General features: G+C 38.6%; 2 protein-coding genes across 2 annotated transcripts in view; one reads left to right on the top strand and one right to left on the bottom strand.

The window, feature by feature from the left end:
• Macrod2 (mono-ADP ribosylhydrolase 2) overlaps positions 1 to 24,784 on the bottom strand; it is a 1,850,149-nt gene that overhangs the window by 1,576,135 nt on the left and 249,230 nt on the right. The gene's annotated exons all lie outside the window — the stretch shown is intronic.
• On the top strand, positions 1,934 to 5,715 carry Flrt3 (fibronectin leucine rich transmembrane protein 3). Its single transcript, XM_038330424.1, has 2 exons — positions 1,934 to 2,051; positions 3,521 to 5,715. The coding sequence occupies exon 2, from the start codon at positions 3,563 to 3,565 to the stop codon at positions 5,510 to 5,512; it is 1,950 nt and encodes a 649-aa protein (XP_038186352.1). The 5' UTR covers positions 1,934 to 2,051; positions 3,521 to 3,562; the 3' UTR covers positions 5,513 to 5,715.

Here is a 24,784-nt window from a genome sequence, read left to right on the forward strand (position 1 = left end):
TTTTAAAGCAGCTACTGCAGCTATTTTATCCCCAGTCCTTATAAACGTCACACTGTGGTTTGTCCTGACTCAGAACAACCAACCATTTTCAGATCCCATTCAGTAGATTCATCATCTGTCCTCTGAAGTATGCCTTGCCTTACTGCCCCTGGAACGTAAGAACTGCTTGACAATCGGTCATTTCATACAGGTTCTCACTTGTTATTTTCATAGCAGTTTTAAATTAGTTTTTAATGCAACTTAACTGAAGCTATTTTCTCCTTGACTTAAAATAACATTATTTTATATGTTGGATCATTTTCAAGGCTAGAAAACATTTACAGCAAAAGTAACTTTATAGTTATAATTTTGGCAGCTTGGTTTTCCCACCCTCACACACTTAGAAGGCAACATTTTATAAGCAAATACGCTATTGAAATCCAGTAATAATGTGGAAGCCCTCACATTAAACACAAAGCATTTAAACTTCCCTCTGCAGGCACTTTGCTGTATTCATGAGTCTGCTTTCTCCACTTGCCATCTGCTGTTCTCAGGTTGCTTAAATTTGTGGGAAAAAGCATATATTTGCCATTTTCAAGTTTGTTTATTATTAATATAATCTATGACGACAGCATTTGTGTCTAGTGACAAACTAAAAGAAATGAGACTTTTGCAACAAAAGATAGAAATATGAATTGTGGCCTTGGTTAACATACACTCTCAGTAAATTCTGGAACAGATGCTATCCTTGTTGGATACTAGGTAGTAACTGGCAGAGAAGCAAATGATTCCTTCAGTCCTGAATCTCATGGTCAAATATTCCCATGTATCCAAATGTTCTTTATATAAGGAAGGTGTTGAATGGGTGATCCTGAGTAATACACGCCACACTTATCCCTGTGTGCAACCTCCTAAAACTCCTCACGAATGTTCTATCAGGATAACGGGCAAAGCTGTCAACAGCTCAATGGCTGGGCTTTTTAATTAAGTCTTAAGTTTTTCTTTGGAAAACTACACATTATGGGGGTTGGCATGTTCATGTTTAAACCGAGGAAAAAAGATACCTCATGTTGTCATTCTAACTAAATGACCAATGTACAGAGATGGAACAAAACAATGACCTTCCTATTTACAACACAATATTTTTTTGAAGTTCAAAGTATTAAGAGGAACTTGCAGTAGTATTCCCTTTTTAAAAGCATGGTTTAAAAGTCCTAACTGTGACTTGAACATCTATGTTCCCAAATGAGCAAGAACACACGTCCTAAAATTTCCAGGTACAGGAGGGTCCTGTAGGAAGGTGAGGGTGCCCACATTCTTTAGCTAGGAAGATGGAAGCACCAAACTGGGCACTGAGCAAATGAAGAGAAGAGCTCTAATGCAATGTGTTTCTGACAATTTAAATGGTAGATAGTGTGATTTGTAAAACCATGTTCAGAAAGCACAGAGTCGTCACAGTGTTTCCACCAAAACCTTCGCCATTATTTCCTGTCTTTGGCATGTTCTTCTTTTAAAACATTGTATACCAGGGCATCCAAAAGTGTATACTAACACATTAGCCTGAATTTATTTGAAAGGGTCTTACTGTTTCTTAAGTGAAATTTTGCCTGTGTTTGATTCAGTATGACACTAAGAATCACTTTAACAATGGGAGCTATCAGTAGGATGACAATCTCATCTTTGGCTCCGACTTAATTTATATAGTTAAGTGGGAAACACAAACACAAAGAGGACAGTCTACCATCTCCACCAGCTGTTATGATGAAAGATGTGTTGCTTAAAAGAAATAATTGCTGTTAAAGCACTAGGAAAGCTCTCTAGTGGGTTAATTTTCACTGTTAATAGTATCACTTCCCCTCCCCCCTTTACAGGAGGTGCTCAATCCTGGCCTATTTTCAGGAAGAGAAATACAAAGGAAATTTAGTGGGCTTCCTTCTCTTTCCATGAAGACTATTTGTGTTGTTTCCCTTGCTTCTTAAAAGAGACTCCACCCATCCCAGTGAAACGTGACTGAAACAGGATTTCTGAGAAAGCAGCAAGAAGTAGAAGAAGAAATAGCTCTTTCACAGCAGGTAATGACCCCTCAGGATATAGCTACCATACAGAGTTTATACTTGGAGAATCCTGGAGGAGAATAAAGGTAGGGGGTAACTGCCTGGAAAACCCATTACTGCACAGGTCTTAGCATCATGAATGGCTTTCTTCATGAGGATCTGAAGTTACTATCTCTGACCACATTGCACAGAAGAGCCAGTAAGAATTTTAAAGAAGGCAGTTTCCACTGAGGGACCTAAGCAACACAAAGGAGCCACCACACTGAAACTATCAGAGAGAAAAAAAATAGGAAGTCATGTGTCCTACATAGTAACCGGAAGTTGAATTGTTTCTGGCCCCTACTTTAATAAGCTTGCCCACCATGCTGAACCACAGCTGGAATGTTCATTGGCAGCAGCAAGCCTGACCCGGAGCTGTGTGCAGCATAGAATTACTTGAATAAGCAGTGAAGAACATTTCTAAGGACTAAAGAGTTTTAAAGTCCCAGCCCCTCACCAAGAAAGTAACATATGTGCATTGGATGTAAAATTACTTAACATCGTTCAATAAGGTAGGAAAAAGCATTAAGCTATTTTATTTTTGTGCCTAAAGTTATAAAGGCTGAGGTAATACCTAGAGGTGGAGAAGGGAACAACACACAGTGTATCCACATAAATCTGTAAGTCTCCAGCCCACGAGGAAACTTGAACCATTCTAGTTTAGAATTTGAAGACAGATAAGTGCAGTGTTAAAACACGTGGTGAGACTGAAAACAACAACACCTGGACCAAGTTATCAAACCACACAGTGTGAACTGTAAGGAAGCAGGGACTGAGACAAAGAAAGGTAAGCAGGGAATGGAACTGTCCACAAACACCAACTGGACACTTGAGCTGTACAAGTCTTTCCCTAAAGTATTCTTTCCTACTCTTTTTTTCAGAAACGCCTTTTAAACAATATTTAATATTAATGTTTAAAAACTATTAATAACCAAAGCAAATGCTTGGCTTTACTGAGGTTAAAGAACTTAGGATGTGTGTATCTTATTATTGCAGAATAGGGTAAGCATAGATTACACATGTCTATACTTTTATGATCATTTGCCAAAGGAGACCAAAAATCACTGGCATATATATTATATTTAGTTATAACAAATTATATTCCTCTAAGTCAGTTTCTATGAATAGTAAAAAGTTAGAAATTTGATAATCTTCATGACTTGATGAATCTGATATAAATTATAATTTAAAATATTTTTGATTATTTAATTATATTTAAAATTTTAAATAAAATGGATTTAAACATGATAGTTGTAAATTTACACTTTAGAGATACTCAAGGTAAATAAATTATATGAGTGTGTTTGTTTATAGACAGCAATGGATTCCTGGCATGCTCCTTTCTGAAATTGAAATTTGCTATTGATGATCTCCATTTCCACATCTGTTCTTAAGACACTTCAGTATTCTGGCCTAATTATTTTCTATCATTTCTTACTCTGTTGTAGTAACAGAAGCTACCTGCTATAAAGACCTCAACACTGCTGACCATGATCAATCCAGCCTGGAGCCTCTTCCTCATCGGGACTAAAATTGGACTGTTCTTCCAAGTGGCACCTCTGTCAGTTATGGCTAAATCCTGTCCATCTGTGTGCCGCTGTGATGCGGGTTTCATCTACTGTAACGATCGCTCTCTGACATCCATTCCAGCGGGAATTCCGGAGGATGCTACAACACTCTACCTTCAGAACAATCAAATAAACAATGTTGGGATTCCTTCCGATTTGAAAAACTTGCTGAAAGTACAAAGAATATACCTATACCACAACAGTTTAGATGAATTTCCCACCAACCTTCCAAAGTACGTGAAAGAGTTACATTTGCAAGAGAATAACATCAGAACTATCACGTATGACTCACTTTCGAAAATTCCGTACCTGGAGGAGTTACACTTGGATGATAACTCCGTTTCTGCCGTGAGCATCGAAGAGGGAGCATTTCGAGACAGCAACTATCTGCGACTGCTTTTTCTGTCCCGCAACCACCTGAGCACCATCCCCGGGGGCTTGCCCAGGACTATAGAAGAGCTGCGCCTGGATGACAATCGCATATCGACTATCTCTTCACCGTCACTTCACGGTCTCACAAGCCTGAAACGCCTGGTTTTAGATGGAAACTTGTTGAACAACCACGGTCTGGGTGACAAAGTTTTCTTCAATTTAGTAAACTTAACAGAACTGTCTCTGGTGCGGAATTCCTTGACAGCCGCACCTGTGAACCTTCCGGGTACAAGCCTGAGGAAGCTTTACCTTCAAGACAACCACATCAACCGGGTACCCCCACATGCTTTTTCCTATTTAAGGCAGCTGTATCGACTTGATATGTCCAATAATAACCTAAGCAATTTACCTCAGGGTATCTTTGATGATTTGGACAATATAACGCAACTGATTCTTCGCAACAACCCCTGGTATTGTGGATGCAAGATGAAATGGGTACGGGACTGGTTACAGTCACTGCCCGTGAAGGTCAACGTGCGTGGGCTCATGTGCCAAGCTCCAGAAAAGGTTCGTGGGATGGCTATCAAGGACCTCAGTGCGGACCTGTTTGATTGTAAAGACAGTGGGATTGTGAGCACCATTCAGATCACCACTGCGATACCTAACACAGCATATCCTGCGCAAGGACAGTGGCCAGCTCCTGTGACCAAACAGCCAGATATTAAAAACCCCAAGCTCATTAAGGATCAGAGAACTACAGGCAGCCCCGCACGAAAAACAATTTTAATTACTGTGAAGTCTGTCACCTCTGACACAATCCATATCTCCTGGAGACTTGCTCTGCCTATGACTGCTCTGCGACTCAGCTGGCTTAAACTGGGCCACAGCCCAGCGTTTGGATCTATAACAGAAACAATAGTAACAGGAGACCACAGCGAATACTTGGTCACAGCCCTAGAACCTGACTCGCCCTATAGAGTATGCATGGTTCCCATGGAAACCAGTAACCTTTACCTGTTTGATGAGACCCCTGTTTGTATTGAGACCGAAACTGCCCCTCTTCGAATGTACAACCCCACAACCACCCTCAATCGAGAGCAAGAGAAAGAACCTTACAAAAATCCGAATTTACCTTTGGCGGCCATCATTGGTGGGGCCGTGGCCCTGGTAACCATCGCCCTCCTGGCTCTGGTGTGTTGGTATGTGCATAGGAATGGGTCGCTGTTCTCGCGGAACTGTGCGTACAGCAAAGGAAGGAGAAGAAAGGACGACTATGCAGAAGCTGGCACTAAGAAGGACAACTCCATCCTGGAAATCAGGGAAACTTCTTTTCAGATGCTCCCCATAAGCAATGAACCCATCTCCAAGGAGGAGTTTGTAATACACACCATATTTCCCCCGAATGGGATGAATCTGTACAAAAACAACCACAGTGAGAGCAGTAGTAACCGAAGCTACAGAGACAGTGGGATCCCAGACTCGGACCACTCGCACTCATGATGCAGGAGGCCCCACGCCAGACTGCTTTAGGGTTTTTAAACCTAAGAAAGGTGATGGCGGGAACTGCGTTCTACTGCAAAACACTGGAAAAGAGACTGAGAAAAGCAATGTACTGTACATTTGCCATATAATTTATATTTAAGAACTTTTTATTAAAAGTTTCAGATTTCAGGTTGCTGCTGCGGTTGATGTAGTGGAGATGCCTGAACACAATTCTATATTTTAGTATTTTTTAGTAATTTGTACTGTATTTTCCTTGCAGATATTGAAGTTATAAAGCATTTCCTTTGTGTTCTACTGAGTAAGATGACTTTGTTGACTGTGAAAGTGACTTTTCTTGCTGTGTTGAACAATCAGGACTGCGTTCACGTGAGATCCTTGTAGTATAAGCACAGGCCGTTTTTCACTTTGGTATTAATACAATGTAAAAAAAAAAAAAGAAACCTGGCTGAATGAGAAAATAAATTTCAAAAGCTAGTTATGAAATAATGTTCCAACGATTAAATTTGTATTATCCCAGTGGTATTCAATAAATCAAAATATGTGACATAATGGGCAATATCAAACGTGCTGCACATCTCATTTTCCTCTAGGCAAATCAAATATCCTTAGGAGAGTCAAGCATATTTTCCGAACTGAATACAGCAGCTGACATAAAAGCAATGTGAAGTCGGCTGCTGAAGCCACTGTCAGCAGAGCGTCAAGAATACTGGACTAAACAGGAACAGTGACGCAAGTGCAGGGGGATGTGCACTCATAAAACCATGACAACTTAGACTTGTGTGGTGTAACCAATGCATATGCTAGAACTGCATCTTGATTTTTTGCCTGTACCATCCAGACTCTTGAAAAATGAATCCTAAACACAGAATTGTTAGTGTTGATGATGTTTTTTATTACAAAGGCTGTCTAAGAAAAATTGTCTGCATAGTTAAGAAGGTAGTGTAACCATCAGTAATTCCTCGGAGCGATCCAGAGAAAGTAGTACTTGAAGTGAGAATTTCAAAGGAAAATAAACACTAGAAATCAAATTTAGATCTGGCTTATATGAGATGCTTTACCACTGTACATAAATATTCAATTTACTTTCACAATGGTGGAGAATACTGCCCATTACTGCCACGGGTTTCCAGATATCACATAATGGACGTGTAATGTAACCTTCCTTTACAGCTTCCTACTGAATTGTGAGCTATAACTTGTTTAAAAACCATACCACTTTTTTGTTGCCATGACTTTTTTTTTTTCAACACCAACTACAAAAAAAACCAAAGTGCATTGTACGCCCTTTGGCCAGTCTTGTATGTGCCTTGATCAAACGCTACATGTATTCAGCTTTTGAAACTCGACAAATTTTTCATACTTCCTTAAATATGAAAAATTATGGTCTTATTGCTGAATAAAACTTAAGAAAAACACACAGAATAATTGTGCTTGCTTTTGGGACTATGTTACTATCACTAAAGGTAGAAAATTGCTAGCACGTTCGTCCTAAACACCTCCATGTATTTTTCTAGGCATAAAAATAAAAGTTGGGTTCAAATAAAGAAATAGCAGGGTCATGAGGTTGTGTATCATTTTTACTTCCAAGAGTCAGTGTTTTGTGGATAAATACATTTTTTTGGTTCCATTATACACTCAGTAGACGAAAACTTTTTCCTTTATGAGCGCTGTTGCTGCTGTCTGTGTTGATACTTTTTTAAAGGTGGTCTTGCAAAAGCTGGTTTGTCTTTTAAATATTCTTTTGGGAGAGTGAGTTGGCATCAAAAGACCTGAAATCTCTTATCTACCCCTTAATAGGTATGTAGTCAAACCAAGTAGCCTCGTGGTTCCCTTCTGCCCATCGTATAGAGGACTAAAACAGAAGCATGAGGTCATTGTGAGGCTCAGAGGAGCCCACGTGATGGGACCTCCCAGACCCCCGCAGAGCATATTCCTTTCTACTGTTCTGGCCAAGGAAATGTACAGCACTCCCAGAGGTTTGCTAGGCACCACTGTTCCCTGTTGATCTGCGAACAGCTCTGAAGCCTTACCTCTTATTTATTTGACAGCTTCAAAATATTACCCAACAATTTATCTTTCAACTTCTTGCTACAGAGGATGTTCATTTTCTATGAATGACTGAAAAGTACATTTAACACTAAATATTTTCAGTGTTTTGTTTTGGTTTGGTTTGGTTTTTGCTTGTTTCTTTTTTTGAGACAGGGTTTCTCTGTAGCTTTGGAGCCTGTCCTGGAACGAGCTCTTGTCGACCAGGCTGGTCTCAAACTCACAGAGATCCGCCTGCCTCTGCCTCCCAAGTTCTGGTATTAAAGGCAATATTTTCTGAAGAAAGTTTGACTTAGATTCTCAAAGTTTTGAAGGGTTCAACTTTACAATTCTCTGAATTCAGAGAAAGAACTAGGTAGTTTATGAAGTCCCAATAAACTTATGGCTTATAAAAAGTGAAAATGGAGTATATCAACTATTTTCCAATTAGCAAAACTTGAATAAGCACAGAAAATCTTGTCTGTTTTAATATACCCCTTTTTATTACTTCATCTAAAAGAAATCGAAACATGTTCTACATAAACAAATATAGAGCACCAAGTAGAAAAAAGCTTAGTATTTACTTAGCTTCAGCCTCCACTTTCAAAGGCAAGAGATTAACAAGTTATACATGTATTTCTAAGTGCCCTGCATAATATGTTCACCCTGTTTTTTGCTAGTAAAACTAATTCTGTGTCAAGTACTAATGAAGTAATAGGAACAAAATAATTTCAATCCTGAATATATAGACTATATATATTTAACAAGAAGATAACTTAGAGAACTAGAAAAAAGTTAAAAAGAAAAAAATCACTCCCTTGTAAAATACTTGCAAGATCTGAAGTTGATTTTAGTTAGGGGAACTAGTAAACAATGCTCTCCTAGCCACAGTTTCTAACTAAATCACATTTTAGGGCTTCATGAAACAGGACAGTTCCATGAGGAATCCCTATCAATCTGCTGATGCTCTAAAGCCCCTTATAGGGTGGGTGTTGAAGGAACCCATCTAACACTGAGCTATTTTAATATCTGTTGCTCAAAATAATAATGATGTTCAACATTCTTTTCTCCTACTTAGCATGATTAGTATATGTTAATTTAGCAGTCTTGAAATTATATCTATTGTACCCTTTGACTGCAGATTCATGGTTCAATTAGGAAAAAAAGGCACTCATGCTTGACCACTTTAAGAATGTAAAAGTATTCTACCACCTAATGCCTTTTATTGAGTGGCATCTATATTACAAAGACTGCTCGCAACTGAGCTGCTTATAGGTTAAAAGACACATAATGTAAAAGAAGCTTGTTATTTCTTCAACAGAGAAAGAAAGCAATTACATATTTTGAATAGATTAGATAAGTCCTCGTGAAGAAGGTAAAATAGGGCTTGTTATAATGAAGGAATGTAACAAGAAAGCAAGAAAAGCAGACATTTCCCATGGAAGGAAAGTGATGAACAAAGTCACAGAAAATAGTCAAGACCCTGGCATGGGTCAGAATCAAAAGGAATGATTTTAAGACAACCATGCCTCAGGGCAGACTGACGGAATAAAGATCTCCCAGGCGAAGGCGGGTGTGGGTGAGGACCACAGTCTCTGATTTAGGAGGCATTTGGAAAAAAGCTAATGGTGTAGAGAAAATACACTCTGTAAAGGAGGTGACTAAGAGTTTGGATTTTGGTTTTGTTGTTGCTTTCTGCTCATTGGGCATTAGTTTCTTATGCTGTGCTTTGTGGGGTGTTGAATTCCACGTTATGACATCTCCCCTGAGAGTTTGGGGCTGTGGTTTTTAAGCTGGAGTGTAAAAAAATCAGTGCAGTTGAAGAACATTTGGTGGAGATGGAGAACACTATAGATTAGTCGGGAGAAACTAGGAGCAGCCTCACTGGTACAACAGCGAGAGCGCAGGGGTAAACTGGAGGGCTGATAAGAAAGAGCAGGATACAATGCTGGTGAGACAGTGCTCAGCACAAGTCAGTAAAATGTCGGGAAGACACTTCAGGAAGATGGAAGACAATCTTGGGGATGAGAGCTTTCAGGACTTTTCTATTTGCTGGTCTTGAATGGCTGATTATGCACAGGTTTGTCTACTCATTATTAACATTGTTCTCTTTAATCCCCAAGAGCAGCCCAGGTGATCAATTAAAATCAACTTATGTTCAAGGTATTTTTCTGTTAGTACTCTGTTAATATCTGTAAGAGGTAAGACAGTAAGGTCAAGAGACAAACGGTCAGCATTGGGAAAGGGAGCTGGTTTAGTAAGAAGTTGCTATTCAAGGTGAGAGGGTAGATGAGACAGCCCACGGGAAGATAGCAGGGATGCAAGAGATGAGTCAAAGAAACATCTCTTTTGTGAGGATAGAAAAGAGAACATAATTAAACGAAAAAGTAAACTAAAGAAAAAAGGGGAGATAGGAATGTGGCTCAGTGGCTAAGAATACTTGCTTTGCAAGCATCAGGATCTGAGATCAAATCTCTAGCAGCCATGTGAAAAGCTTGGCATGGATGTGTGTGCCTGTAACTGAAGCACTAGGACAGGGACTCATAAATTCTAGATTCCAAGAGCTCTCTGACCAGCCAGCTTAGTCAAAGTGGCAAGCTTCTGCTTCAGGGAGAGGCCCTTCTTAAAGGAACAAGATGAAGCAGATACAGAGGAAGACGCCAGACACCTTCCTCTGGCTTCCAAGCACACAGGGCAAGCACCTGCACATTCACTAGCACGTCCAACACACACACACACACACACACACACACACACCATAACGACATACACATACACACACACTCAGGGGAAAGAAAGAAGGGAAGGAGAAAAGAAAGAATAATGGTTACAGAGGAGGAAAATAACCCTGGGAAGAAAACATGAAGCCAAGGGACCAAAGTTATTTTAAAGAGGTCACAAATAATGTAACTATGACACCATGATATTAGAAGATACTACCAAATATGGGAAAAGAACCTACCCCTCCCCCAGTACCAAAGCAATGTTTGCAGAGTAATAGTTCACTGGCCTCTAGGGTATTAACAAGTTAATTAGAGATGAAGAAAACAAAAACAATGATTAAGACAATTCTAAATAGCTAGGAGAGCAAAGTGGTTTGGTAGGTCAGTGGGAGGGAAAGATGGATTTTTTTTTTTTAAGGGAAGCAAATACCAGTGAAGAGATTTGCTAACCTCGGAAAGAGGGGACAACAATGTAGAGATCAGAATTTAGAGAGAGGACAAATGAATAGAAAAGAAAATTGAGAAGTTAGAGATGGTACCCAAGGCATGAATGTGACTTAAATCAAGGTACAAGGTCATGATGGAGAAACTGTGGTCTGGGGAAGAATCTAGGAAAGACCAAGTCAGTGACTTAGAGCAATGTGAAGCATGGGTATAATGTTGTGGATTGGAAGGCTCAGTCTGAAGATGAGATTATGTCCCAAAGATAAAGAGAATGGAGAAGGTGATGGAATTAGGTAAGGCATGATGTCAAATGATGAACAATGACAACAGCAGATCATTCAAGATTCTGGAAAAACTCTTGAACGTAAGCTGCCCCCATTCCACACTCTAACTCCAGCCCTCTAATGTCATTACACAGCGGTAGTGAGAGCTGTAGCAGACAGCAGAGAAGGTGTTCTCCTCAGGGAACAGATGTCAATTAGTCAAGGCTGGGGAAAGAATGTTAAGAAAGACTTCAGTCACCTCGGAAACTAGACTCCCCTCCTCCCCCTGCACCACCCAAAATAAAAGACTGACAAGGACCCAGTGGAAGCAGGCAGGAGAAAGGCTAGACACGTAAATGGGCATGAACCAAGAAGGGTGTCTGCGGCTGGGGATCAGTTACAAAGAGAAGCCAGCAGAGACTGCTGAGCAGCATGTGCATTCCGATCTGGGGACTCAGAGGAGAAAGTTGATCTTGTGCTATTTTGTGAACATCGGAACAGAATTAAATTCAACCTCATTCCAAACTCCACACAGAAATATTTCTACCCACAAAAACTTTCATAGGCTTTCCCACAAGTATCATGGGATTCTGGTTGAAGGTATACACAAATCACATATGTGCTCCTATTCCCTATTTTTACGTTACACAGACACAGCAAGATTAGAAATAAACTTTAGAGTTCCCTAGAAAGTTTTCTATTTTTTTCATTTTCTTTTCTTTCTTTTCTTCTTTTCCCTCCCCCATTAGAGGCTTCAGAAGGAAGCAAGCAGCCACAGGGGTGTGGAAATAGGGGATAATAGGATTTTACAGCCTGATTGTGTGCACACACAAAAGCCGCACTTGGTTTTCAATGCCAGTTGGCTAGAGGGGAGGGAGGACTGTCTAGACAATTACTACCCAAAGTAATTACCCTGTTGAATGTTCACTGTGGCTTGGGCAATTTTGACACTGCAAAACTGAAGTCAATTCATATCACTGATACAACTTCTCACCTTTATATCCTTGAAGTAGGGATAAGTGTTAAAACATACATTCACAGAAGTCTGGGTAAAAAAAAAAAACTATCAAATTTTTAAGATGTCTTTGTCTGTGGAAATGAGACAAAAAATGGGGAAATGAGAAATATATTTAAATTATAACTACAGGATTTTTTTAAAGGTACATATTAGAAAAAACAAGTATGTAATCTATGGCTTACATCTGTCCTGTATTTAACTACTGAGCTAACTAGAAGCTCACCGTACTTACAAAATGAATTAAATGCTACCCTTATTGTTACTGTCTAAAGGATGGGTGAACTTCATGCTTTGCCTAAGCCAACAGGTCAAAGAATAAAGGGGATGAATTAACTTCACTTAAATGACAGTATCATCTGAGACAACTTTTAGGAAGTTTCTTTTGAAAATATAAACTATTCTATAGTTACCACCAGAATTGATGAAGACTATTTACTAAGTAAGTATCTCACATCCATGGCTTGCTTCATTCTTGTTTCAAAAAAGAAACCAAGTTCAAATACATAATATAACCTCCAGTATAATATAGCTTATAAAGTAAAATTAAAATTTTCATCAAATAAGTTGATTCTAAATGCAGGCATCCCAACGTGATGATTCTTGTCTTTCTTTCTTTCTTTCTTTCTTTCTTTCTTTCTTTCTTTCTTTCTTTCTTTCTTTTTCTTTCTTCCTTCCTTCCTTCCTTCCTTCCTTCATCCCTTCCTTTCTTTCTTTTTTTTTAAGGGTATGGCCCCTTGGAAGTGGAATGAACCCAAACTTAGGTGCGTATGATCAGCAGGGTATTGCAAAAAAAAAAAAAATCAAAAAGAAGACAGGAAGGGATGAGAAAGTGATGGTGGGGTCTGGGAGGAGTGAGAAGGGAGTATGATCAAAATACATTGTATGGCATTCTCAGAGAATTGATAAAAATATTTTTTACTGTTTTTTTATTTTATTTATTTTTTTATTTTTAAATATTTATTTATTATGTTTACAATATTCTGTCTGCAGGCCAGAAGAGGGCACCAGACCTCATTACAGATGGTTGTGAGCCACCATGTGGTTGCTGGGAATTGAACTCAGGACCTTTGAAAGATCAGGCAATGCTCTTAACCGCTGAGCCACCTCTCCAGCCCTGTTTTTTTTTTATTGAGCCATATATTTTTCTCTGCTCCCCTCCCTGCCTCTCCCATTCACTTCAACCCTCTCCCAAGGTCCCCATGCTCCTAATTTACTCAGGTGAGCTTGTCTTTCTACTTCCCATGTAATTAGATCTATCTATGTCTCTCTTAGGGTTCTCATTGTGGTCTAGGTTCTCTGGGATTGTGATTTTTGTCTTTTTTTCCCCTCGCTGCTCTCTCCCTAGTAATATGCTGGATAAATTTACACTTATCCCACCTAGCATCTCAATAAGTCATGTGAACACTTAATATTGGAGAAGATAGTAACAGCATTGTTTTGTTTAATGAGAGAAACCTGAGTTTTCATTCAGTTTCTGCCATATACTTGGGGTATGGCTTTGTGCACTTTGGCCTATTTCTCTGAACCACCATTTTACTTCTATGAAATTGGATAATAATCAGACCTCTTTAATTGTTAGGAATAATTTATACTTTAGGCAGAACACTTAATGCATACTTGGATCAAAATAAGTGCTCAGTGAATTTTACTTTACCTTTGATGATACAGAAACATGTCCTGGGTCCAAACAGACATTAGAATATAGAGTGATAACAAGGGAAAGTAGAGAAAAAAGATTAACAGACTACATTGCTTGCTTCCACACCCTCCACTGATTTTACAGTCAACTGCAAACAGTGGCATCCATTCCTCTCTTCCCCCACTGCTCACTGTATAACTCTGTGAGCTTCTGGTAAAAGCACGAGAGAGAATGTCCAAAGGGAGAAGGAATAATGATTTCTTTCTAAGGATTCATTATTGAAAAGCTGTTAGAATGGTTAAAAAAAAAATCTTGGCACTTTGTGGAATCTGGATTTTCTGTTGTTGCTAAGAAAAGATAACCTATGTAGAAAAGAAAACCTATATACACGGCTACTTGTTAAACCAAAGTCACAGAATTCTTAAAATATACCAGAGACAGTATTTCAGGTGAATTAGCTCCTGCTGTTGGGATTATTTTTATTAGGGATGAAAGACTATTAACAGTAAGACACATGTCTAACTAACTACAGTCTCCACTTTAAGTCTGAGAGCACATGGGAGTTCTCTTCCAGCTGTGAACCCACATCAGCGTGCCCTTGGTGTCAGGAAGTGGCTCTGGTAAAGGATGATGATCTCTTGGTTTATGCTCATGCCTAAATCTATTTCATAGTTTATCTGTTGCTGGTCTTTTCTAATCACAAGACTTTAGTTAGTATTTTTCTGCAATAAATAAATAATGTTCTCGGAACTAGGGATATAACTTAGTGTTAGAGCCCCGAAAACAACAAATCTCTATGAACATTAATGAGTATTTTTTTAAGGTTAGGCTTAAGAATAAAAATTAGGTTTCAACATCTATTGGAGTACAACAATCTTACCAAGAAAAAAAATGCATGAGTTCGCATGCGCATGAAGCATTTTCACCTCTGCAGACAAATTTCACTTTCTCATCTCCAATTTCTCCCTTTCTTAGAAACCCCAGACTCAGAAGAAGCAGGAGGGCCAGTAAACCACCTAACCCTTCACCTGCATTTGGGGCCAAGTTGGAAGGAAGTGGAGAGACAGTTCAAACTCAGTTGCTAATAAATATGTGAAAGTAGTTGATAAAGCATTTTTAAATTAAAGGAAAAAGCTGAGACAATGCACATGCGGAATATGTAAAGCACAAATGAAACAAAGCACAACATCTCTCCAAAAGGTCAGAAAATGCATACATATTCAACAACTATACTATCCTTAAAGATAAAGAAATCCAGGATGAAGAATTCTCTATAAGTACGTTAATCCTTTTCTTTTTCTCTTTCAGCTGGGCCAAGACAGATAACAGAGTGACCAATTTGTTCCTTCCAAGTATTTCTGGAACAATGAATTCCACAGTTGATTTTAGAATGACTTCTAAAATTCAGTGTAGATAGTAGCGTGTTTAAATAGAGATGTTAAATGTAGATATTACAGTTTGACACGGCTGCCTTTCAGAGGCCCCCTCTGAGGGTCTACTCTCGCTGTGTGAAGCCCGGGAGGACAGACATCAGCACCGCACTGCCACTTACCAGTAGGACAGGTTGGGGAAATGACTTAACCTCTCTGAATCTGTGTCTCTTCATCTTCATTCATAATAATATTAGCAAATGAGTTTAAACTACAGTAAGCACTTGGTATGGCCCAGCATATTAACAACTCTGCTGGTATATTGGTGGCTATAGGCAACAGATTGTAGAGATTCATTCTGCCGATTCTTTTCATTTGTTAATTATTACCTATATTAATATTAGTAAATATGTAAAACACACTAAGATATTGCTTTGAACCTAGAAAGTGCTCAAAATACTCATTTAATGTAACTTCACTTGATGTTTCATTAGAAGGTAAAATTATTTACATCTGAGGAATCTTTTCTGCTCCATTTGTTTCTCGGTTGTTGGATACAGAGTCTCACTATTCAGTCCTGGCTGGCAGGGAACCCTTGCTGGGCAAACTAAACTGACCTCCATCTCAAACTCACAGAGATCTGCCTACCTACGTCACTTGTTTCCTGGGTGCTGGAAATAAACACAGGAGCCAACACACCCAGCTGCTTAGGCCGTTTGTTTGTTTGTTTGTTTGTTGAGACAGGGTCTCTCTCAGGAGCTCTGGTTGTCCTGGAATTCGGATGTAGACCATGCCTACCTGGAACTCATAGAGATCTACCTGCCACTGCCTCCCAGATGCAAGCATGAAAGATGGACACCAACATGCCCAGTCTTCTGCTCTTTGAATTGAGTAGCATTGGAAACAAATAGATATTATCAATTCAATACATCCATGAATCTTTCCTATACAGCTAAATGCAGTAACAAATCATTGGACTCTGCACGTAGCCTCACTGAGAGCTCCCTAAACTTGCCTGCCAATACAACTTATCCGGAGGTTGTGACCTAGCAAGTTCTGGGTGAAGCCTTGATCTTTGTGCATATCAGCTTCCCATTGACTACCGCAGGTGTGTTGGCTTGGAATTCCTAAGCAAGTTGAAGCTTTGTCAATCAGAGAACCAGGGAAAACCTAGTGATCCCATCCTCCTAAAAGAATTTTCTCTTAGACATTTATGTCATGTATATGGGAATGTCAAAATGAATTTCTAAATCATAAATATGTTACTATTTCTCAGTACCAAATAACTGAGGTACAACTGAGCTTATGTTAAGATGCAGCTCATGCGAAAGTTAATTGAAGAACAATTCTCTTAGATATAAAAATCACTGGAAACACGAGAGTGACCAGCCGAAGCACCATTAGCAACAATAGACATAATTATGTTACTAGGCCAGATGATGTCAGGGTAAAGGGGCAAGGGTAGTCAGGAATTCTGGTTCTTTAAAATGTGTATTATAGTTATTCATAATGTTACTGCCATCGCTAATTGGCTAAGAATACTAAAAGTTTAAGAATATTCAAATAACAAATTCACTACAAAAATAATTAAAAGGGTATAACTAACCATTCTTTTTCTTTGATCCCTTTGAATATTAGTATTCGAAAAGAAACACAGTTTGAATAAAATTAGCACATATGTGAACATGAATTTTTGAAAATAAAAGATAAAACGAAACAAGATTCTATTCCTACAAAGCCCCAAGCCTATCCCCCAAACACACACTGTATATGAATAACCTATACTGCAAACCATATCCCATATATGACCAACTCATACCCCAAAACATACACCTTACATGAACAACCTATACCCCTAATCATACCCCTCATATGAACAACCTATATCCTAAAACATACCCCATAGACAAACAAACTATATACATGAGACACCTAAAATCTAGTGGAACACACAAAAAATGTTGCATTAAGAAATATGAGTGCAATGAAATCAAAAACAGTACCCACTGAATGAAATATGAACACCAACTACACTACAGCAAATGTACATATTTTTCAATGTATAAAATTATGAATTTAATGAGCTAGTGGACCAAGAAGTGTATCTGTTTGTTGACATATATTTTTGGATCTTAAGATGTAATCATTCGTACACAATAGTACAGAGAAATCATTAGGTAAAACGATAAAATAATGAGCCAGTCCTTGGCAGTTTCTAGAAAGAGAGTTACTTGCTGTATACAGAGGTTGTAATAGATAGAGTGTAATCGGGTCATGATAGCCTCTCAATATTTCAGGTTCTTAGGCACAAGTGTTAAATAAAACTCTAATAGGCAGTAGCTAAAATATGGCCCAGAGAACAAACACAAAGCATGATCATTTCATTTACCCACTGACCCAAATGTCAGAAAACTGAAGGGCCACTTAGAGTTGATGCAATTATTCCGAACAGGTTATTAGTACAGTGACAGGTTCACTTTTTCACTATATTTTTCTTACTTCAAAACTTTCCTAATAAAAATACTGTTTTCCTTTTATGACTAGGGAATGTCATTTCTTCCTTTAACAAAATTACTCAAGGCTTCATTTTTTAAAAGGCCACACAGAAACTCACCTTAAAGAAGCAACCATGTTCTCCGTTAAAGAAAATTCTGTTTAGATCCTTTTCATTTCGCTCAACTAAAACTAATGTAAGAACAAAATAACAAGATGGCTAAAGTTCCAAGTGCTACTTGTAGATGGAGGTCTTGAGAAAGATGCTCTAGAGGAGCACCGTGAGAAAAACAAGGGCACCACAGTTTCAAGGCTGACAAGCCAAATGAAGGATGCGTATCCTTCCCCAGCAGAAACAGTCGCTGGACACCCAGACGAGATGGCCAGTGCAGGACTTTCACTCCTCATACCTCACCTCTCCCTTTCCTGCTCTCCCTCTCTCTCCCTCTCTCTCCCTCACTCTCTCCCTCTCTCTCTCCCTCTCTCTCCCTCTGTCCCTCTCTCTCTCTCTCTCTCTCTCTTTCTCTCTCTCTCTCCCTCTCTCTCTCTCATTTTTCTTTTCTTTCTTTCCTTTTTTTTGGGGGTACATTTCTACAACTAAGACTATTTCCAGTGATGACTCTATGGATTTAAAATGGGAAAATTCTAGACACACGCCGTAATTTCTAGAGGAGATTTATGCAGCCTTCTGCATACTTCTGCATAGCCATTTCTTCGAGCAAATCCACAAATGATTTGCTAAAGTGTACTAAATATTTATGAGATGGTTATAGCCATTTCTCTTTGAGACTTTTTCCGTATTTTCTTGAGTACCACGCTGATATGATCAGCACATCTTTCCTTATTTAACACTGTTAGAGGAGGCACTAGGATCCAGAAACCAAGAAACTCACTGAGTCTTTAAAACTTATGACAATGTCCCAGAAAGGCATCTCTCAAAGTGAGCTCAATACAAAGTCAGAAGTTGGAAACCATGTTAACCCAATGCCTTGAGCTGCTTAAAGTCAAAACTCCACTGCTCATTGACACTTCAGCTGATAAACTGTGTTAAAAATTGGGGCCATAATTCAGCAGTGCCTAATGACAGAGCTTACTGAGGTTCCCAAACTAAGATCTGTTTGCTTAGGGTTGACACGACGCAGAGACAACTTAGACAGGCAGTAACACAAATGACATTACTATGTTCCAATCTAGAAGTTTTTATTACAGCAAGTTTTGCTCTGGGCAAGCTGTAGCAATCATCACATTGTGATAGCAGATACAAATTTTCTCTCTATGCACTGTACAGCACTTGGGCTGCTCCCGACAATATACTGAACAACTCCAATCACCACAGAGCTGGAAAAGCTACTTGGAACACAATTTTTCTGTCTGACTTGCTGTGACTGTTTATCTTCCAGATGAATACTGTCAGTGTTGAGAAAAATCACCCACCTACTTTATCACCCAGTATAACCACTGCTCTTCCGCCATCAGTGTTGTGAGCATAACTGAGTATCTACAAAAGAAATTAGAAATGGATGAAAATGATAAAATAATATACCAAAATAAGTAAAATGAAACACCAGAAACAAAATGAGGACCAATCCCTGATTTTTGTTTTATTTTAGGGTCCTTTTTGTTTTTGTTTTTCAAGACAGGGTTTCTTTGTTTAACAGCCCAGACTGTCCTAGAAATTGCTCTGTAGATCAGGCTGGCCTCAAACTCTGAGATTTACCTGCCTCTGCCACCTGAGTGCTAAAATTAAAAGCATGGGTCATCATGCCCAGCTCCTGGGGCCTTACAGAGTCTTTTTGGTGGCTTGGATTTTTTATGCCCAAAATTTCAGAAACCATTGGTGTTGTAGAATACTATTGTAATGCGTGTGACTTTTGTTTATGCTGCATTTGCTTAACTCTGTGAATCTGTGATTCTTTGTCTAAACCACCTCATGGTCTAATAAAGAGCAGAATGAATAGCCAGTAGCGAGGCAGGAACAAGGATAGGGAGGCTGGCAGGCAGAGAGATAAGCAGAAGGAGAAAACCGAGAGAAGGAAGCAAGCAACAAGAGAACAAGGAGAGGAGAACACCAGGGGTCAACCACCTAACTGCACAGCAAGCCATGGAGAAAGAAGTAAAGTAAGATATACAGAAATAGAGAATGAGAAAAGCTCAGAGGCAAAATGTAGATGGGAGAATATAAAATAAGACAAGATGGTCAGAAACAAGCCAAGCTACAGCCGAGCGATTATAAGTAAAAATTAGCTTACATGTGATTTATTTGGGAGTTGGGTAGTGGGCCCCTCAAAAAAGCAAAAGAGTAAAACATCAAACAACACATTGGCCATGCAGAAGGCCCCACATACAGGGCTAAATAAAGTGCGTTCTGGAAGCTGGGGAGTCCCAGTTCTCTTCCCATCTTACTCCTTTATGAGATTCTTCCACATTCAAAGTTCGGATCTTGACAATTCTTATTCTAGACTTGTGCACAAGGCTTAGTTTCTTGAGTCAGTGAAAATGACAGGATACTTACGAATGTTTTATTTGAAGAATAACTAAATAAAGTTCACAACATCTGGAAAGGATTTATACACTCACATATGAGAAAAAGTAATGAGTGATTATCACATTCTAGGTGGCAAATATTGGGGAATACACAAATTACAAGTGGCAGAACCATGAGTCCCAGTGAAAGTTTTCTTTTACAGGTGGCCTTGTTTAATGGTGTCTCTTGACAGCAACAGAAAAGTAACTGAGACAAGTCAAAAGCAAATGGGCACACATGGTAGACACAAGCAATATAGCAAAATCATTTTTTAAAAGTGCAAATTCATTCTCGTGATTCCTCACCCACCCCCTTGATAAATTTACATACTCTCACAATAATGACAGCGCCTTCATTACAATACCTCCATAATATTTCCATCTCTTAATATTGTTCCATTGGTAATTAATTTCCAACATGAGCTGTAGAAGGACTATTTTTCCCCATAATGTGCCAATAAAGGAGAGAGTGCAAATATTTCAAAATCTTAGGATAAACCAGACAAGATGTAGAATAAAGCCTCACACTTTTATATACAACTACCAGGAGTATAGATTTTCTGAGGAACAAAAAGACAAGTGTATCGCTACAAGTTTAGTTAGCACTCAGAAAGTCAAAGACATTTTATCAGACAATCATTTTCCCTGTAATTTCAAGGCAAAAATCACTTTCTTATGGTGAAAAATAATATTTTAATAGGAATTTGTCAAATTGTACTCCTGGCCCTGTTAAGATGCTGGACTGCTGCAGTGAATAAACACAGCTAAGAAATATAGTAACACTACTGACTCCATAAATTCTGCAATCTTTAGAAACTCTCCAAAGTTCTATAAATAAATACTTTTCATAGATCTCACCTCGTATTTTGGTTGTAATTGCCATATTATACATTCTATAATGTGTATATAGTTATACACACACAGTCATGTGGCACATACTAACACTTCAGTCAACAATGGATCATATATCTACAGTGATCCCATAAAATTATAATGAAGCTGAAAAATTCCTATTGCACAGTCATGCAGTAAACACTGTAACATCTTAGTGTGATGCATCATTCATGTGTTTGTGGCCACGTTGGCATAAACAAATCTATTGTCCTGCCAGCTTCTGAAAAGTGCACCACATGCAATTATGCATCATATATAATACTTGTTAATGATAACAGAGTACCATATTATCACTTTATATGGTCAAATTATATTTTATTATTATTTTAATGTGTGCTGCCTCTCACGAAAACAAGTAACTATAAAGCAGTCCTGGGAGGTCTCCAGGAGACATTCTGGAAGGCAGTTTTGGCATGGTAGGAAATGGCGTCTCCACTATACTGTTGCCCTGAGGTCTTCCCAGGAATCCAGGCTGTAGAGCAGGAAGACAATGATAATGATGCTCCTGAAGGTGCTCAGGCCTAAATGAATGTGTGTGTCTCAGTTTTCAACAAGAAAGGTTAAAGTCAAACAAAACATAGAAAAGTTATATAGAATTAGAATATAAAGAAAGAAAATATACTTACATAGCTCCATGTATTTTAAATGTATATTATTACAAGAGTTCACAAACTTCAAAAATTAAACATTTATAAAATGAAAATGTTACAGTAAGCTGAAGTCATACTATTAAAAGAAAAAATAATTAAATTTAGTATAGTAAAAGTGCATAGTGTTTATAGAGTTCACAATAGTGACAATAGTGTCGCAGGCCTTCACAGTTGCTCACCATTCACTCCCACTGACTCGCTCATAGAAGCTTCTAGACCTCCAAGCTCCCAGCTCCATTCCTGATATGTAACCTATTCAAGAATACTGTTTTTGATCCTTCATATAACATTTTACTGAACATTTTCTAACTTTCCATGCATAAACTCTTAGATTTTAGTTCCTGACAATGTGCGGTGTACTAACATGCTGTATGGGTTGGCAATCCTGGAGTCACAGGCTATACTACATAGCCTAAGGCTGTAGTAGCGTTCTACAACTCTTGAGGGCTATATAGCAGAGTCTCTGATGCCTAATAAATATTTCTCAGAATTTTCCCCATTATTAGGTGACATATAGCTGTGTACTTAAGCAACCATGAGCCTAACAGTCTGTAAGAATGAGGGAGAAAATGACTGGGTGAACAGGAGAAATTTACCTAGAAAATACATAGGTCCTATAAAGAAAATAAAGGCATTGGAAGGGAATAGAATGTGACAGAGCCCCATATTTTAAATGGAATAAACATAGAAACCCTAAAGTGATAATTTGAGCTTAAAAATCAGTTAAAGTCAAAACTTGAAAGCATATGTCATTACAGGATCTTAACTTTTGGCATAACCATACATTAGAATACATATTGCCAAATTTCCCGTGTAATGGAAGAGCTGAGACAGAAGAAATCACGAGTGCCAAGGCCCAGAACGAGGAGTGTGCATGGGGACTAATGTAAAAACACGGAGTGATTAACCACATGTAGATTTGCACTGTGGTTCTAGGGTCCTGCAGAACTACTAAATCTATTATAGGCAAAGCAGAAGCAAGCAAAGCAAATTTTTTTTTTTTAAAAAAAAGCATGTGATTGTCAAAGCAGCATTCAGCAGCCTGTAAGTAAGGGAGAAAGAGATGGGTAGCTAGACTGATGTGACCAAGAGTCTGGAGGGGGAAGGAAAGGAACAAGGGATAAGGAAGAGCTCTTGAAACAACACACTGAGGATACACTGGATTTCTATTGAAGCAAAAAGGAAATGAAATGTTGGGGAGAAATGGAAGGCATCAATGTACAACAGAATAAATGAACAATCCAAGCAAGGTCATCTTGATAGTTCAGTGAACATTAATTTGAAACTGAGCCAGAAGTATACTGTATATCACCAGTATTCTAAGGAAGTTTCTTTCCTTCCTTCCTTCCTTCCTTCCTTCCTTCCTTCCTTCTTTCTTTCTTTCTTTCTTTCTTTCTTTCTTTCTTTCTTTCTTTTTCTTTCTCTCTCTCTCTCTCTCTCTCTCTCTCTCTCTCTCTCTCTCTCTCTCTCTTTCTTTCTTTCTTTCTAAACATAAGCACTATCCTTCACCACACATTGTCAACGTCAGTTTTGACTAGAGAAAGGACACTAAGCTCGACTTGTGAAAGTATAATACATACCTCAAGAGAGGGAACAGCCTAGTCTACCCTGAGCAGGGCAGAACATGTTTGGAATAATAGGTTCAGTTCACATGGAGCTTTGAAAAGAATCTGCAATGAACATACAATTTCCAGTGACTGGCCTCTATGGTGAAAAGTAATCTAGAAGTCAACCTGTTAGGGATAATGGAAATTTTTCTTACCTAGACAGTATGACAAAAAAATTCATACTCATAGGTAGTAAGTGAATATAAAAGGTCTCAATGATAAAAAAAATTCCCATTTCTTTATCTTAGAAGCCAAGTAGTAGAGAATAGTCAAAAACTCAAAATGTGTTCATCCTGGTAAATGACCAAAAGATGGGGTCACAGAGCTGAGAGGTCAAAATATTTCAAGGGGCATCAATGTAGATGTTGAATTCACACAAAAGAATCATAGAAAGGCCTATGACATCGCTGCCCCCTATCCCTCATCAGACGATTCCCAGCACACTCTATGAATAAGCCACTGTATGGCTGTATTGGGAAACTTTGCTCTGTCGAATGTAACTTTAAATGTATGGAGGCTGAGGGATGAGAATAGAGAGGGATGTCAGAGATTTGAATCATTAAATGACACATTTGGAATGAAGTTGAATGGAAGACTATAAGCTTTAGAAAAGACACAAATTTGTTGCATATTAAGTACCAGTTATAAAGGAAATGGAACAGTCAAAGGGCTCCTTAAATGGTGGAGTCAGCCAGAGGGTAATTCAGTCATTAGAAAGTACCACAAAGATGTGTGTCCTGTCTGGTACTCATCTTCAATGAATGGAAGCCAAATACAGCAAAGATGAACTGAGGAGCACACTTAATGGCTCTTCTTAAGGACATTGAATGTGAATGTGGTTTTTCAGGGAGAGGGCATAAGAATTGTAATAACTGTGGATGCATCATTCGACCTGAAGAAAGCAACATTTCTGGGTGCCCAGTGGCTACATTTTAGGTTTCTGTAGCAAAGTCAAACAGATAGAAAAGGCTATTGGCCTTGCAATTGTTTGCTTCCCAAGAGTTTCAGCATTGCCAATTTGAAAATGGTGGGTAGAACAGGACTTGAGTAAGGCACAAAAATCGACAAGACTCACTGAAAAACAATTCAAAACCGAACGAAAAAGCCCTGCACCACAACAGGGCCATGTTACCCAGAAGGCCATTCCCTCTGAAATTAAGCTTAATCACAACCATTCTACTTCCAAGTCAGTGAGCCACAGTGGGCAACTACCTCCTCTCTGCTGACACACTGGAGGGAAAGGCCTTTGGAGTAAGGATCAGGTTACTGAACACCTTCTTAATCAAATTTTTAACAATCTTCAAATGAATGCAGAAAAAAATCAATTTTTTTACCAATTTTAAGATGACCTTCAAGATAATTGTAACATGAAAAGGCTAAATTTAAAAAAAATCATATAAAATGCTTTTTCACTAATTAATAAGTATAATGACATTAAATATTCAAGTAAAGCTAGCTGCCTATATCAGGCGCCTTATCAATAACAATTTTGGGAAAATTCCAGAATCATAAATACAATGCTATCTATCTGTGGTAGGCAGAATTCCAAGAATTGACTCTAGTGATTTTCACCATGATACAAATGTGGGTAGCAACCCTAGAATGGCTCCCTTAAGTAAG

The sequence above is a fragment of the Arvicola amphibius genome, chromosome 5 (assembly GCF_903992535.2).
Source record: "Arvicola amphibius chromosome 5, mArvAmp1.2, whole genome shotgun sequence".
Taxonomy (NCBI): domain Eukaryota; kingdom Metazoa; phylum Chordata; class Mammalia; order Rodentia; family Cricetidae; genus Arvicola; species Arvicola amphibius.

Bases quoted from the DNA above. Each gene is read 5' to 3' on its own strand.
- Flrt3 (XM_038330424.1), top strand. From the start codon at position 3,563: ATGATCAATCCAGCCTGGAGCCTCTTCCTCATCGGGACTAAAATTGGA.